The sequence below is a fragment of the Artemia sp. Qi Xiang Cuo genome, chromosome 9 (genome assembly GCF_049724085.1).
Source record: "Artemia sp. Qi Xiang Cuo chromosome 9, ASM4972408v1, whole genome shotgun sequence".
NCBI lineage: Eukaryota > Metazoa > Arthropoda > Branchiopoda > Anostraca > Artemiidae > Artemia > Artemia sp. Qi Xiang Cuo.
Window position 1 is genome coordinate 24,077,086 of NC_142802.1, and position 17,765 is coordinate 24,094,850.

A 17,765-nucleotide genomic window follows, 5' to 3' on the forward strand; every position below is an offset into this window, starting at 1 on the left:
ATTATAAATCTTAATTAAAATCATTTTCACTTGTATGTTTGATGTGATGGCTACTATTATATCTTGTAATTTTTAAATTACAATTGTTTGTTTTAATAGCACCAATGGCATATAATAGATGTTTCTCAGAATTGTCTCACACTTTAAACTCGTACTCACACCTCAAAAAAAGTTTGTACTCTTTATTTATCATTATTTTACAATTAGTGTCTGTTTCAAACGTAAAATAAAATCATTCTCAGTTCTTCTGTCTTCTGCAAATGCAGCTCTTGATCAAGTGATTTTACAAATTTCAAGGTTTGTTCGTAATTGTACACTGTAATTACTCTAGCAGTTTCTGGGACATTCAGATTAATGCTCAAACTCCCAAATTCAACTGGTAAGTTTATGTAGTCTTTAATTATCATAACTTCTCAATGAGATTGTATTTATATATCCATCAAGATCAGTCTCACTTCTTCTGTGTTCTCTGTGATAGATTCTCTTATTCCTTGCAATTTTGCACGGTATTCAACAATTTTTGAGCCAAAATAACCAGACTCCTTAAATATTTCGTCTTTTTCATCCTTCTGTGAGAGAAACATCTCTATGGTTTTCTCCAGTTGTTCTTGTTCTTTGCCCTGTATCATTTCAATTAAATTTGCAGCATTTAAGGCATCTCCAGTGCCAATCGATTTCAGCAATGACTCAACTTCAATTATTTGCTTAGAGATTTTGTTGAATTCACAGGTGACATCATAAGCTAATTTTTTAAAAGATGTAAAATCTTGACCAGATTGCTCATCCAAGTAGTCCTTGAAACCCCTAAAACAAAAGAGAAGGTTAGTGCAGCACCTACTTATTGAACTTTCTGACAGAAAAAATAATCCGAAGGATCTCCCCAAGGACCCCTTCTGCCAAAAAGAAAAATTGCATAAAACACTCAAAAGTAAAATATTTGGGAAATTTGAACACCAAAAAACATTTTTGGGAAATTAGAAGTCACACATATAGGATAAATCCGTGGTTTTAGAACTGATTTTTAGTTGTAGACAAGCCAGCATAAAGAGGGCAAGTGAAAGGGAAAATTTTCCCCTCGAATTCACCCAAAAGGACTAGATCTTTAAAAATACTGACATAAAAAATTATTTTTTTTTAATTTTGACCTTCCCCTTAGAAAATATCATTTCCCCGCCCACTCAGCCTTGGATTATGCTTGTGTGCAACTAATCTGATTAATGTTATTCATAAAATGCATATAAATCATCTGAAAGTGCATTTTTTGATACAGCAAAATAATAACAGTTTTATTTCCTTATTTATAAATTATGCTAAAGATGGAATCTTTGGACAAACAAAATATCAGTAAACTTGACGTTCGAATTCATTAATTTACCTCCTCATCATCAACTGATATTAAAACTCCAAATGATATATAACAGGAGTGCACCAGGTTTGGAGAGCCAAAAATAGGGACTTGCGGAAATATTTTGATTCATAAAGAGACTTCACTATAAACCCTTTCAGATAAAAAACTTGCTTTCAGAAAGACTTCAAGAAGAAAAAGAACTAAATAAGCAGAAAATGAAACTTAGTCTGAAGGGGAAAACATGTAGAGCGGAAATTTTGTGCACATGCCCTTCAACTTCAACCAAAGAAAAATAAATTAAAATGATGATTTGCTCATAATCAAGTGCCCTTTTTAATAGTCGAAAGTGATTGGAAGGCAACTAAGACCCCTTCCACACCCACCATTTATCCAAACACATCCAATCAAAATTTTGAGATAGCCATTTTGTTCAAAGTAGTTGAAAGGGTCGGAAATTATATCTTTGAGTAATACACTCCCCCCACAGCCCTCAGGCTAAGGGTTATAAGTTATGCCCTGGGGGCATATAAGGTTTTTAGTGAAAGCTTTGTTGTAGAAACTTGAAAAAGGACTCATTTGATTGGAAATTCAAAGGGCTAGTGCCCTTCTAAATAGTCGAAAGTATCTTTTTTCCTAGAGATTTTCCCAGAATGTCTACTGTCTGTCTTTTCAAAAAATTTTCTACAAGCTGCTGCTCTTTCAGCTGTTCTTTCTCTTTTTTTTCCTTCAAGGATTTTTGTAGCTCCAAGTAAAAAACAGAATTTTTCTAGCAGAGGTTCCTGGTTTTATAATACCTTTAGTGACAGCAGCATCTTGTACATGCCCTCTAAATATACCAAGTCCATTTACTGCAAACAGTTTTGTATTCAAAGTGAGCTCATTCCAGAAGTTCTTTCATTTCTGAGCATTCTTGTGGAGGAGGAAAAACACTGCATTCAATACTGGCAGACCCATGCAAAATAGACATGACAATTTTGTATGACTGCAGAAAATTGTGAATACTTCCCAACCTATATCATATTGCTCCACCTATCATCAATCCTTTCTGGCTCTTATAAAAGCCAGGATAAGAAGACTAGCTTAAATTTTTGAAATAGCAATTCATTTTGGGCAGCAATGGGTAACTTCCAGGCAACACACAATGCACCCTGAATAAAAAGCAACTTAGATATGTCACTGGAGGTATAAAAAGGTTAGAAGTTCAACACCTGTAAAGTTACTCCGCTGAGAATCTTTCTCCAACCATGTCTTGCTATCACAAAGTATTGCTTCTGAAAATCAGCAACTGAACAGTCAATTCGACGCCCTATGCGCCAGCAATGGCTCTGGAGGACCTTTATCTTTTTACAAACTTTCTTATATGTTTTTCAAAATGCTATATCATTAGGTACTTAATATTTTGATTTGACATCATGTTTGAAGATTTTCGGGATTTTTGAAACTTTTGAAAAATCTGTTTTCAGAATTACAAATTTTGTTCAGCTAGATCTGAATAAAAAATTATATTTTTCTTAAAATATTGAACATAAAAATTTTATTTCAGATACTTTGGGCTGTGGTTCGTTCTTTAATAGATTTAAGCTACTGCAGCAACCTTCAGGCGACAATTTTTTTTCAAAGCAAGGAAAGGAGCTTTAGGAACCTAAATTCAGCTTTAACAACCATAAACACCTTTACTTAACAAGTTACTCTGTGGTAGCTCTGTATATTAGCAAATTCACAATTGAAGCTCAGTATCATTTCCTACTGAAGTAATTCATTTTTTGTTATGTCCCAGACATTCTCATAGGTTGCGCTGGGGGTATATATCGAAACAGGGATGATTCGCGATTTGAAGCGATAATTTTGGGTGCATTGATACATGCTTGTTTTTAGAGGGGGGGGGGCAATCTCTTCGAGCTCAAATTTCCTCTGGAAAGTCTTTGTTTTATGTCACTGGAGCAGTTGTTGTCTGATGATAGCAGTCTCTCTAAGTGTACAAACTTGATTGCCAATCCAAAAGTTTCGCCACTTACTATGGCATAAACAATTGATGGGTTCGGATTTTTTTCGCATGCTAGACTTTTCTCTTCTTTAGGTTTATATGCATACCAGACCTAAAGCATTTTTGTACCGCTTACAGTTTGAAATACGGTCATTCAGCCGGGTACCCAGAACAATGCGTAGGCAATTTCTCTCGAAAACATCTAGCAAATCTTCATCCGCTTTTTGGAGTGCCCATGCTTCATAGCCATTTTTAACCACTGTAGCTTCCAATATCCTAATCTTGATTTGCAAAATTATCTTCCTATTTTTCCAAACTTTTTTCGACTTGAAAAAACACCCTGAGCCTTGGCTATTCTACTTTTAGCATTTTCACAGCACCCACCATCTTTACTAATAATATTATCTAAGTAAGTGAAGCTCTCCACTTAATCAATCTTCTCGTTACCCAACAGCAACCTTTTCATCTTCATTTACTCCTAGCTTTGACGACTTAGTCTTCTTAAGGTAAATTTCGAACCTATTTTTACATCCTGAACTTGCAAAATCTCTAAACATTCATTCATTTTGCTGACATCTCCATCTAGGATGCTGAACTCATCAGCATAATCAAAGTCCAGGAGAGTTTTACTTCCCTATTTGATTCCGTGTTCTCCCGTTGCCTTTGCTATGCTCGTTAAGACAAATTCCGCCAAAATGATCCATATGAATGTGATTAAAACATAACCCTGCATAACTCCTGGTTTAATATGAAACCAGCAACTAACCTATTTCCTACCTTAACAGCAACAATGTTCTTCTCGTACATGTTACTAATCACTTTAATGTATTTGTCTGGTGTAACACACAAGGATAAGACGTTCGCTAAAGCTCTTCTATCAGCTGAATCAAATGCTTGGTAATAATCTATAAAACTGAGGATTAAAGGTGTTTTGATGACTCAGGAACTTCTCAATTATTAATCTAAGAGTGAAAATTTGGTTGACGCATAATCTACCCTTCCCCTCCCCTCCGTTCTTCTCCTAAAACTTTATCTTAAGAATCTCTAACTCTAAAAAGTACCCTCATACTAAGTAATTTGCCTCCTACAGAAACTGGACTAATGTCTATATAATTACCACATTCACTCTTATCACTTTTCTTATAGAGGGGTTAAATTAAAGTTTTCCTAAGATTGCTAGGTATTTCTCCCTTTTCGAAAATCGAATTCTAATCTTCAGTAGTCTATTTTTAACCTCATAGCCACCATATTTAAGAAACTCATTTACCACACTATCAGCACCCGGGCCTTATTATTTTGTAATTAAATAAAAAAACAAGTTTTTTTAAACTGAAAGTAAGGAGCGACATTAAAACTTAAAACGAACAGAAATTATTCCGTATATGAAAGGGGCTGTCCCCTCCTCAACGCCTCGCTCTTTACGCTAAAGTTTTTATTGTTTTAAAAAATAAAGTTCTGAAACAGAGTCAAACTTTTTTAGTATCTTATAGTTTTCTGTTTGTTTTCTTTTTTCTCTTTTAGTATCTTAGAGTTTTTCTTATCCGACCTTTGAATTATGTTTAATGAAATGGCTATTTTTAAAATATCATCGGATGGGCTTAGGGAAAAAAGGATGGGGGGCCTGGGGGGGGCTATATGCCCTCGGATATCTTTTGACTCTTAAAATTGAACTAGAACTTTCAATTTCCAATCATATGAGCCCTCTCCGAAGTTCATACGAGTCGATCTGAGTTTTTGTTATCTGACTTTTAAACAATTTTTAACTTAATGGTTATCTTAAATTTTTAGCGGATTCCTTCGGGAAAAAAGGGGCGTGGCGGGGGGGGGGATCTAGTTGTTCTCCAATCTCTTTTGACTCTCAAAAACTGAACTAGAACTTTCAATATCCAATCAAATTAGCCCTCTCTGAAGTTTTTACGAGCATCCCTTCCATAAGAACCATATATTCCCAGCGCATAACTCACAACGCCTTCCTTCGGGCCCTGGGGGGGGGGGGGCTGTGTCAACCCCAGAGTTTTCGTTATACGGTTTTGAACTATTTTTTCAAAATAGATATCTCAAAGTTCTTATCAGATGGGTTTGAGAAAAAAAGGGCGTGGAGGGGGGGGGCTAGTTAACCTCCATTCTCTTTTGACTCTTAAAAAGTAAACTAGAACTTTCAATTTCTAATCAAATGAATCCTCTTTGAAGTTAATACAAGCATCCCTTCCATACGACCCATATATGCCCCGAGGGCATAACTTACAACACGTGCCCCCGGGCCCTGGGGGATTTTGTCGACACCGGAATTTTTGTTATATGATCTTTGAACTATTTTTAACAAAATAGCTATCTAAAAATTTTGATCGGATGCATTTGAGAAAAAAGGACTTGGGGGGGGGGAGCTAGTTACCCTCTGATATCTTAAAAAATGAACTAAAACTTTCAATTTTCAATCAAATGAGCCCTCTATGAAGTTTATGCAAGCATTCCTTCCATAAGAACTATATATGCCCCCAGGGCATAACTTATAACCCTTGCCCTGAAGACCTGAAGACTGTGGGGGGAGTGTCCTGCTCAAGCATATAACTTCCAAAACTTTCAACTATGTTAAACAAATTGGCTATATCAAAATTTTGATTGGATGTGTTTAGGGAAATGGTTGGCGTGGAAGGGATGTTAGTTGCCTTCCTATCACTTTCGACTATTAAAAAGGGAACTAGCCATTTAAATTTCCGATCGAATGAGCCCTTTCTGAACTTTCTACGACAATGCTTTCTATAAAAACCTTATATGGCCCCAGGGCATAACTTACAACCCTTGTCCTGAGGATTATGGGGGGGGGGGTTGTTATCCTCAAAGACCTAATTTCCCAAATTTTCAACTACGTTGAACAAAATGGCTATCTCAAAATTTTGATTGGATGTGTCTGGGGAAAAAGTGGGCATGAGAGAGGGGTTAGCTGCCCTCCAATCACTTTCTACTATTAAAAAGGACAATAGACCTTTTGAATTTCCATTCAAATGAGTCCTTTTTGAAGTTTCTATGACAAAGCTTTCTATAAAAACCTTATATGCCCCTAGGGCATAACTTACAACCCTTGCCCTGAGAGCTGTGGGGGAGTGTCCTCCTCAAAATATAATTTCTATCTGGAAATTAACTACGCTGAAAATGGGTATCTCAAAATTTTGATTGGATGTGTTTGGGGAACTTTTGGGTGTGGAAGGGGTGTTAGTTGCCTTCCAATCACTTTTGACCCTTAAAAAGGGCACTAGAAGTCTAGAACTCTTGATTTTCAATCGAATGAACCCCCTTTGAAGTTTCTACGACGACCCCTTCCATATGAAGTGCCTCTGGAAAAAAATAATAATAATAATAATAAAACATTGGAGCCGTATGGCCTTTCCTATAGGCAACGCTATAGCTTTGCCTCTGATCATTGACATTATCTTGACCCCAGGATAAGCAATGTTCCCAGAACTAGTGCAGGACGGGACTAACACATCTTCTCAAGTCTACACAAAGCACTTAATCCAGCTTAGAACCAGATAGCAAGAAGTCCCTGGGACCTCCAATTAAATTGAGGCTTTGTGTTTACCTTGGCCCATCTTGGTCACAATATGGTTGTTGATGCTTTGCAATGCTCTTCTATCAACAAGAGTTGAAATCCTGCACAGACAATCTGAAGCCTATTACCTCCAACTCATTATATATTTATGCCAACAAATCTTATGTTACTATGGGGAGGCAACCCATAATACATCAATTAGCTAGGAAAAGGTTTTTCAGCCCAAAAAAGCCTGCCAAAACAGACCAACGCAGAAGAATCATCCATTAACAGAACCCAGTACAAATGCTGTGTCGTTTACTAGGCTATAATTTCCTTGAGGGGGGGGGGGGGGGTACTCAAGGTCATTGTACCTTCCTATTACCTTCCTATTTCTCCCAATAAAGGGAGAAATAAACCTATAACGGCTCCAACCTTTTACACCCCGTCCTCGTCAGGGCATTCCTCAGGGAAAGTGTTAAACTATCCAGGAGAGAATCCTGCCTTGTAGTCACTTATGATATGATCTGTCAGGGCTTTGATTCAATTTAGAAGAATCCTTACTATGATTTTAGCTATTTAACTTGTAAGGCTTGTGGCCCAATGATTTTGCAGAAATTTTTAGTGTCTTTCTTGTGGATTGGCAAAATGACTGCCTTTGCCCATGTTTTTGGGAAATGGCCTGTCAACCAAACAGCAATCACATCTTTATGCAGTATATCTTCTAACAAATGGGGTGGGGGGGGTTGAGTTCGGGAGGGATGTTGTCATGGTTTGGAGCTTTATTAATCTTCAGAAAGTAAATGACCTCTTTTTTATCACTAAGCAAAGGAAGGGGCTGGGGTTACATTCTTGTATATAAAATACTGATAGCATAGTTGGGTTGCAGGTAAATGTACTGTCCACTTTATACATAGATGCATGTTTTTATTTTCCCAGTCCTCCTTGTTGCAAGCCTTTTGTTTTTGGTTACATCATTTAGAGATTTCATCAGAGATCCAAGGCCTCTCTGTCTAAGGTTGGTATCTAGACCATGAGAGGTGTTTTAAACTTTTTATGTACTGTCCACTGTATACACATATGCATGTCTCTTCTTTCCCAGCCCTCCTTGTTGCAAACCTTTTGTTTTTGGTTACATAGTTTGGGGATTTCATCAGAAATCTAAGGCCTCTTGGTCTTAGGTTTGTGGTCTAAGAATTTTCAATTGGTATGTCCAAGAGTGATGAGTTCAGTTTCCTGATCAGAGTATCAAGATCTGTCACGGGTCATTTGGCGGATATAAGTGATTCAAGTCTATGACTCAGAAACTCTTCTAGTGATTGCAGAAAGGCTTTGCATGTGGTGGCTTCTTTCAGTTTATTGGTGGGGAGTCTTCGAATCTTATTTTTTCTTTACAGGAATATTTTTGAGTTGGGTTTTAGCCACTGTGCTCATCACAGAAACATGATCTGAATCAGAATCTTCTCCAGACAGAGCAGTGGTATTTGTAATCGTGTTTCCAACGTTTTAAGAGGATATAGTCTATTAGATTTGTTGTTTTCCTGTCTGGAGATACCTAAGTTGCCTTTCTTTTCTTTCATTGCTTGGACATGGAGTACATATCACAGAGATTGTTACTCCGCCAGAACTCAAGCAGTAAAACATGTAAAAGCAGGGTTTTCAAAAGTTGACCGATTTTCAAACACAGAGTGAGGGAAGGTCAAAGAAAAGAAAATACTAAGATCAGATGCATAGGATTCTGAAAAAAATCGAAATGGAAAGACTCCTATGAGATTTTTTGGAGAAGAAATGAGTATTTTTGAGTTGTATGTTTTTCAACTTGACACTAAATGATTGATAGATTCTTATTTTTATTTTAGTAGGGCAATACCTAATATTCCCCTGATAAAAATATTATAATAAAGAGGTCATAATAAAAAAAAAATGCTGTATCAGGCTATTAATAATAAGAATAAAATTTTATTTCAAAAAGTTACTTTCCCAAGCTCCAAAAGGCCACACTTAAATTTCAGGATTAAAATACAAAAAAAGAAAAAACCAATAAATCAAACAAAATAGGCAAGGAAAATTTTAAAAAGGGTAAAACCGTAGCTACTAAAGAGCAGTGGTTTGTAATGATGTTTCAAACATTTCAAAAGGATATAGTCTATTAGATTTGTTGTTTTTTCTGTCTGGAGATACCTAAGTTGCCTTTCTTTTTTTGTAATTGTTTGAATCAAAGAGATTTTTATTCCTCCAGAACTCAAACAGTAGAAAATGCAAGTGAAAACGTCTAAAAGAAAGTATTTTCACATGTTGATCGATTTTCCAATGCAAAAGGGAGGGGACGTTGAAGAAAATAAAGGTAATTTTTTAATCAGAACTAGGATCAGATGCATAGCATTCAGACAAAAAAGAGTGGAAGAATTGCTAGGTTTTCTTGGAAAGGAGAAAAAGCATTTTGGAAATAAATGTTTTTCATTTTAACAATAGGCTATAAGGTTGATAGGATTTTTAATTTTAAAAGGGGAAAACCTAATATTGCCTATATAACAATAGTATAGTAAAGAGGTCATAACAAATAAATGTTATATCAGGCTATTAATAATAATAAGGTTTTTATTCAAACGAATTCTTTCACAAGTTTCAAAGATCCACACTCAAATTTCAGGGTAAAAACAACAAACAGGAAAAATATCAAACAAAACAGGCAAACAAACAAACAGATAAAATTAGTTAACATATATTAAAAAATGCAAATTTTAAATTAAACGGATCATTTAAACAAAAGAAAAACAGGAAAACAAGCAAACATATCATAGGCAGTGCAATTGCACTGCCTAAGTAGGGAGCAAAATGGACTCAGTTTATTTTACTTATTTTTTTTTACATAGGAGCTTTATATGAAAGGATTTTTTGTAGAAACTTCAATAGGAGCTAGATCATTTGACTTTAAATTTAAAGTTCTTGGGAATTTATAAGAGTCAAAAGTGATTGGAGGGCAACTAGCCCCCTCCCACACCCCAGTATTCCCCACATGAAAACCCAACTTTAATTATATAGAAGGTGTTAAGCTCAGAATCATTAAGCTTTGAAACTAGGGTAAATAATCCCTTTCTGTAATTTTGTTTATGTGCTATCTAAACATACTCCAAAATAAAGGGAAAGAAAAGACCCCCCCCCCCTCAAGGGGGGTCTCCTCAACGTTATGAACTTAAGACCTTCACAGCATCTTAAGTGGCCACACTCAAGTCTGAAATATGGTCACATCCAAGATATAGTTGCTTACAACAGTTGTTTTGTAGGAGATGTCATTGAAGATAAATAGAACCATGAGGACTTGTTTGACCCTTGGTGTCTGAAAAAGCTGAGGGCATTCAGATGAAGCTTTCAGAGAAAACTGAGAAAAAAAAACAACACAATATGAGCATGAAGGTTTTCAAAAGGACATATCTCAGGAATTGCTTAGGCTATTAAGTTGGAGTTTTTTGGGAATGATCAATTGACCAAAAGTCACAATGTGCACATTATTGCTACTACTAACACCACAACTACTATCTACCACTACAACTTCATTTGTTACTGCTACTAAGACTGGGGGTATTAAGGTGAAAATTCAATGAATCGTTGAGGGGTTAGGGCCTAGGGACTAAAATCCTGTTTTATTAATTTAGCAATAAACAGCTCAAATGAATTAATGCCAGTGGCACCAAAATTCTCAATAATACATGTATTATGATATGAAGTGGGAATGTAGGGGAGATGTGGGTACTCTGGGATATGTTCAAATTTATGACAGATATCAGGAAAATACTTTAGTCAAATTACTTGATCTTGCTACTTGCTTAAAAGGAACTTATTGGGCTTTTTGCAGCTTATTCCCTTGATAAACTTTTTTGGTATCAACAATTTTCCTAACCCCGTTCTTTTGTCCTAGAATACCAAGACCCCTGGGTACTCTGGGACAACCAGGAGGGTACTCTGGAACACAGACCTCTTTTTACCTAATATTATTTGTTGAAAACCTATAAAATACTCCAATTATGATAAACATAAAAAACAGAAGCTTGTAATATAATTCACTCAATAGCATACTGTGAAAGGTTGACAACAAAGGTCAGTGCTTTTGCTGCACGTTTTGTGCCATCACTCAGATTAGGTTTTGGCAGGCACAAGACAATTTTGCTTGTCATCATGAAGGCCTCATCCTTTGTCTCTGGAAATATGAACTTCCAAGCAGGGAGCTTTTGTTTCAGGAAGTTCACATTATATCCTTGTATTTGAATCTCCAAGACCTTGCTGGCATAATATTTTGAAATTTTCTTAGTAGCATATAAAACAAGTACAAAATCACGAGGCTTTATCTCCTTGGTAGGATACCAAGGAGAGCCTCTTAGGGGTCACTTGAAAGTAATGAGTCATCAGTGCCAGCACAGAGAGCAACAGAAGCAGAATAAAATCTTTGTCAGACATTCTTATATTTTGAACTTTAGTAGCATATAAAACAAGTACAAAATCACCAGGATTTATCTCCTTGGTAGGTTACCAAGGAGAACCTCTTACAGGTCACTTGAGAGTAATGAGTCATCAGTGCCAGCATAGAGAGCAACAGAAGCAGAATAAAATCTTTGCCAGACATTCTTATATTTTGAACTTTTCTTAGTAGCATATAAAACAAGTACAAAATCACCAGGCTTTATCTCCTTGGTAGGTTACCAAGGAGAGCCTCTTACAGGTCACTTGAGAGTAATGAGTCATCAGTGCCAGCATAGAGAGCAACAGAAGCAGAATAAAATTCTTGCCAGACATTCTGGATTGAAGGGATGAATTCCCAGTTTATAATAGTCACTCATAATGTTCAGTAGCATCAAAGCGCTTGGGAATACAACCCCAAGAAGTTCAGAGATCTTGTATTCCATGACTGACCTCCCAGGATGGTTTCTAAGCAAGTTTTAAATAGCTTGCTAAATTAGCTTTTTATGATGAATAGATGGCTATATTATGGGGCTGTAGCTTATATGATAGGTGTGGAGGGAATGTAAGAATTTGCAAACCCATCACCTTTGCAGCAGAAATTAAGTCATAGCTCATGTGACTATCATGGTTATCCATGAGCAGAAGAGCTGGCTGCTCAAGGGAGCATGGCATATACCTTTTGAAGGGACCAAAGTAACCCAGAAATAGTTGTGTCATCATCCATACATTCTCAATTTTCACTAGTAATAGCCTTTGTTCCTCCATGAGCCTTTCCACAAAACAAGTCCTTCCAAAGATAAGGTGCCAGGGAATAAAGCTCCCCATCACATTGAGAGTTCCAACCATTGTGACTAGTTTCCCTCTTTCCTGTTATGTAGTTTCTTCTAGCTGCTTGGCCCCATTAGGGCTATGAACCTTTGGGCATTTCTATTGAGCATTCAATAAGCCGGTTTCATTCATGTTATAAATGCAGTTGGCTGGGAAATGAATCTTTGAGTATATCTGTTCCAGCTGCTCATAGAATCTGGCAACTGCATCATGGCTGAATCTAAGATTACGATGAAGGCTACTGCTTTCTGGTCTGCACAGGGAAATTCTAGTGTGTCTCTTTATGAGCCCCTTATAGCAGAATTCTCCTGCTGCTTCATTATGACCCCATGATTTTGGAGATTTCACTTGCTAATTTCTTTTTCTTCTTTTTTTTGTAGATCTATTGTTCATTTGCAATGATAGCAGAAGATAAGACTCAAAAGAATCTTCCATTTCAGAAGGGAATAATTTACTTATCATAGACAAGTGAGAAGAAAAATGCCATTTTTTCTTCCTCTGATGATACAGCAAATGACTTACAGTACCAACAAAGTGTTGACTTCTTAACATTATACAGTGTAGCCACAGATCTTAGATCCATGTGTGGTAAGCCATCTTTCAAGTGGGCAATTACAGCAGCCTTTGTTTTCTTCATCCCAGGCAAAGAGAGATTAATTGACCTCCCTCTTCTTAGGCATTCTGACAAAATTAAAAATTTTAAGGAAAGTGAAAGCAACAGGGCAATTACAGATACTGCTTGAATTTTGATCTTAATTCCATCTCATATCTTGACCTTTGGCTGGAGTTACCTGATGTAGACATGAGGGTACCCAGGGCCACAATGGATAAAAAGTGACCCAGGGTGCCCAGGAACACATGTCCCAGAGTACACAAGCAGGAAACTTTCCAAGGGTTATATTTTATATCACTAGATGGCCAAATAAATCAATCATTTGACAGTGTTCTGGAGCCAAAAGAACACAGCTTTTGACAAAACACTCTCATTATCATACAACAAACCATTTAGAAGCTAAGCTGAGAACACCAGATCCTCTTTCTTACTCAAAGAACAAAGAAAAACTTCTTACCTAAAATCTCTGATAAGAATATTTTATGATGTCTGCAAGAAAACATGTGTATACTACCTGACAGATGACATAATGGATGCAATCAAGACAGACTTTTTGAATAAAATTTTCTTCACAAAGGTACCATGTTCCATCTCCCCTATAGCAAAAATTTGCAATATAGATCTGGTATAAATCTTTATTCTTCAATAACAAATACAAACTGGTCAAAAACAACACAAAATGGTAACAAAACATGGAATACATTTCAGCTAAAGCTTGGGGTGAGAATTTTCCACAATACAAGCATATCTAATCTTCAACTTTTCTTTTACGTATCTCAAGACTTTGAGTTACAAAACAAGAAGTATGAAACAGATGTATCCTTAAGTAACATAAAGTTGCAACATCACAAATTACTGAGGATCAATAAGACAAATTATGGACTGATGATTTAAGATTAAAAACTACATATTTGTATTTACAAACATTCAAAGCTAGACCAATATTCCAAAACATAATAGAAATACATTGTACAGATAATGCCAAAGTACTCTTCATACAGCTCAAAACTAACAGGTCATCAGCATATACAATATACAACACTGGTGAGAGCACTCTACCCTGTTGTTCTGGTATACTGAACTGGCAAAGTACTGTAGAACCCTGTACACAATTTCAAAAAAAAAAAGAAACATTATTATACCAATGTGCTTTTAATTTTTGCTTTTAAAATTTTAAGCGCATTTATAACAGAAGGATTCACTGCAAACTCGGACAAAGAGTCCCAAACTCGCAAATGGCCAACACTATTGAAAAACTTCTGCACACATGTAATTCATAAACTTTAGATTAATGATCATAAGGAAGTGAAGCTTAAAACAAACACAAGGTTGGAAACCAAATCAAATTTGTTTGAATCATTTGTAATCTGTTCAGTATTACTATATATGGGAGCTGGACATATTTAATGAGCTGCAAAGAAAAGAATCAGGTACCATTGACAAACATAAACAAAACTGAAATAATAACTGAAGCTGTATGACAAATGCCTACTGAAGCTGTATTTCTATTGGAAATTAATTTCAGCCCCCCCCCCCTATATATGCCAATTCAGGGTAGGCCTATATATTTCTACATTACAGGGGGTGGGGGTAAAGTTTAAACTTACCTCCCATTTACATCACACACAAAATTTGCTCCTCAACCCCCCCCCTAATGTGGAAATACATACCCTGAATTGGCATATATAGGGGGTTGAAATTCATTTCCAATAGAAATGATTATTGTATTTGTAATCAGCATAAAAAAAGGCATCAAATGGTGTATTCACTTTATTCCTAACTCAATAATATGATTTGGTATATATTTACCAAAAAGATTTATAGACATGCAGAATCCAGATATGGGAAACCAAGACCCAGAAGAGTAAACTAGTCAGCCATGGCACTATTACAGCCTACCTTGTGTGGATGATGACAGGCTATACTTAACTCACTTTTCAAAAATGTTGTAAGTCTGAATTCTTAACTCCTGGGATTTTAGAAAGGTTCTACACGCATCCTTTACTTTTATTTTTGACAAATCTTCCACGGACTGGATTCCTGGCATTTTTCAAAATGAAACCCTTGTTTTATAAATTCAAATAAATAATTTTCAAAAGTTCAGAGTTGTCGAATGTTGAACTTTTCGACTGTATCAACTTAACATAGAAAAGTCAAATTTTGACCATATCCGTGGCAGGTCGCACAAAAGCTTAGGTCAGTATTTTGATCGATCTGTAGAATTTAGCATTTTCTGGTTTCTATTTGCCTTATCCTATCTTCAAATCAAGATACTCTGCTTGAAATCAATAAAGTGCTGTTTTGCTGCTATTCTCGTTTACTATCTTGAAGCAAAATAGCAGATTTTTTTTTCTGATAGTGATGTTCTTTTATCTTTTTCTTGATTTTGGCCATGGTGGAGATGTTTTTCTCTACATTCCATTATTTCTTAACATTTTGTGTTGGAAATGAATTTAAGGTGATAAATGTTACCAGTAACAGTGGCGAATTTAGGATTTTAGGAGAGGGTCTCGTTGCGAAAAACTTCCATTGAAAATTAAGCCAAACATTATTACTGATTTTAAAGCCTCTTAGACCCCCTCCCTCATCCTCCCCCACCTATAAATTTTCATCAACAGCCAATAAACAACCAGCACCGTCCCTATTCTATTCCCCCTCCTCTTTACCCCTTTCCCTACAGAAGGAAAAATTGTTGGTGACTTCAGTTTAAATAATCCTGTTGCTGTTCCAGTCGCGATAGGGGTCAAGAAGTTCCGAAATAAAGCTTTTTCTTGGGAGTTTCACGACAAACCTTACGTATTTCCTTCTTTCCCTTACAGCAACGCCGAAAGTTTAAATCTAAAGAAATTTACTGAACTTCAGACCACGGCTCAAATTCTTGGCTCTTCCATTATCTGTGTTTTCAAGATCCACCGGCAAGATCTTAATTTATTGTGGATTCCTAACTTTTCTTCTTTTATTAAACTTCGGCCTGATGACCATCCTCTTGTGGAAAAGAGGAAGAGGAATTTTGACACTCGTGCACGAAGGTATTAAACCTCAGTTTTTAAATATACCCTGTCTTGAAGATAATGATGAAATTATTTGGGTCAAAGCCCAACCTAAGTGACTCTTTAGGCCGCTCTTTGCCGTAGCAGTGTGCGTTTTGCTGCATCTTGCAGCCAGATGCAGCAAGAAAAGCTTTTTGGAAGAAGCTGCAGAAATCGACAGAATACGTCCAGAGAACTCACCCATATTTTGGAGCAGTACTGATAGGAGATGCTAACGAACTCGATAGCAAATCGTTGGCCAGGTCACTTAACCTTAGAACTCTAGTCGATTTCCCACAACTAAAGGGAATACTTCTCTGGATGTAATCCTGACAAATCTTTCGGAATATTACCAGAATCCAAGTAAACTAGCACCACTTGTTGGAATTTATCATTATATGTTACAGTGGAACCCCTTGGAAAAGGTAAAAATTAAATATTCAGTAACCGAACCTACTTCAAGGCCCATCACTGACCATGGTCTTCTGCACTTCGGTGACTGGATAACGGGAGAAAACTGGGTCGCGGTCTCTTCAGCTAAAGACTTGGATTCTCAAGTAGAAGAATTCCATAATAAGGTAAATTCAAAATTTCTTGAGTGCTTTCCCGAACGTAAGACTAAATTCTGTTCTAGTGATAAACCATACGCAAATTCAAAAATAAAGCGACTGATAAAACATAAATTGTACCTAATACGAAAAGGTCAAGAGAACCAAGCAAAACAGCTGGCATACCAAATAAAATCGAAAATCAAATAGGTACAAGCAAATTACTATGAAAATGAAGTTGACCATTTTTTGGAGTCCGAGCCGTCGCAGTTCTTCACTAAAGTAAAAAGTCTGATTGGTAAAAGTTCTTAACCAGTTGACTTTATGAATGAGGAGCCTCTAGAGAAAACTGCGAATGATTTAAATGCCCATTTTGCTTCAATTGTGCAGTCTTACTCCCCTCTTTTACCTGAGGATCCTCAAGTAAATTTAATTACTTCTTCAGATTATAATTTAATTGCTGATATTTCATCGGTAATTATAATCCGTAAACTCTCTTCGTTAAAAAGAACTTCCGTTGCCCGTTTTGACATTCCAGTTGCTCTCATTAAAGCATTTGCTAAAGAATTATTATTTCCCCTTCAGATAATTTTCAATAATATAACAAAAACAGGATATTTTCCAAAGAAATGGAAGAAAGGGTTTATTACCCCACATTCCAAAGAAAGGAGCAGCTAATGATTTCTCTGGTGTCCGACTGATCACAGTTACGTCAGTTTTTAGCAGAATATACGAAAGCTTTGTTGCCGCATGGCTGAAAAAATATATCTTTTGAAAGTAACTGATCGAAAGCAATTTGTAACATCCCTAAGTGTTCGACAGTTTATTACCTCGCTAATTTAATTGATTTTATTTTAAAACCCATGGTTGAACCTGGAAAATGGATAAATTTAATGCAATTGATTTCAGAAAAGCATTTGACCTTGTTGATCGCAAAATACTTTTAGAAAAAACGGCGGAAAAAAATATACCCAGCTTTATTATTAAAATCATCAAGAGCTTCTTAACAACTAGAGAGCAAATTGTGAAGCATAAAGACCAATTTTCCACTTCTCTGCCAGTTTTTTGTGGAATTCCACAAGGAACTGTGATCGGGCCGCTGGGCTTCCTCCTCATGATAAATGAATTGCTGCTGAGCTGGAGGGCAGATGGAAATACCTTGACGACTTGTTCTTAATGGAAATCGTATCTAAGGATTCGAAGAGCAATGCTGCTGGTTTCATCGACCAAGTTACCTCAGAGGCGGCTGAACTAAACATGGTAGTGAATAAAGACAAATGCTCGGTCAAGACATTTTCTTTTCTTTAGAATACTCAGCCGTCTTTCGAACCTCTTATCGTTTCCGAGCTAATAAGCTATAAAATAACTTTACTTGGTCTGGTGATTTCTTCTGACCTCTCATGGCGGGAGAATAAAAACACAATTGTAAAAAAA

At 36.3% G+C, this 17,765-nt stretch overlaps 1 protein-coding gene across 1 annotated transcript; it reads right to left on the reverse strand.

Moving 5' to 3' along the window:
* On the reverse strand, positions 1-14,825 carry LOC148948468 (uncharacterized). The gene is made up of 2 exons (XM_089093943.1): positions 14,689-14,825; positions 1-804 (listed from the first exon to the last, which is right to left on the reverse strand). Exons 1-2 carry the CDS (start codon positions 14,799-14,801, stop codon positions 429-431), a joined length of 489 nt encoding a protein of 162 aa, XP_088950069.1. The 5' UTR covers positions 14,802-14,825; the 3' UTR covers positions 1-428.
* Positions 14,826-17,765: the final 2,940 nt, after the last annotated feature.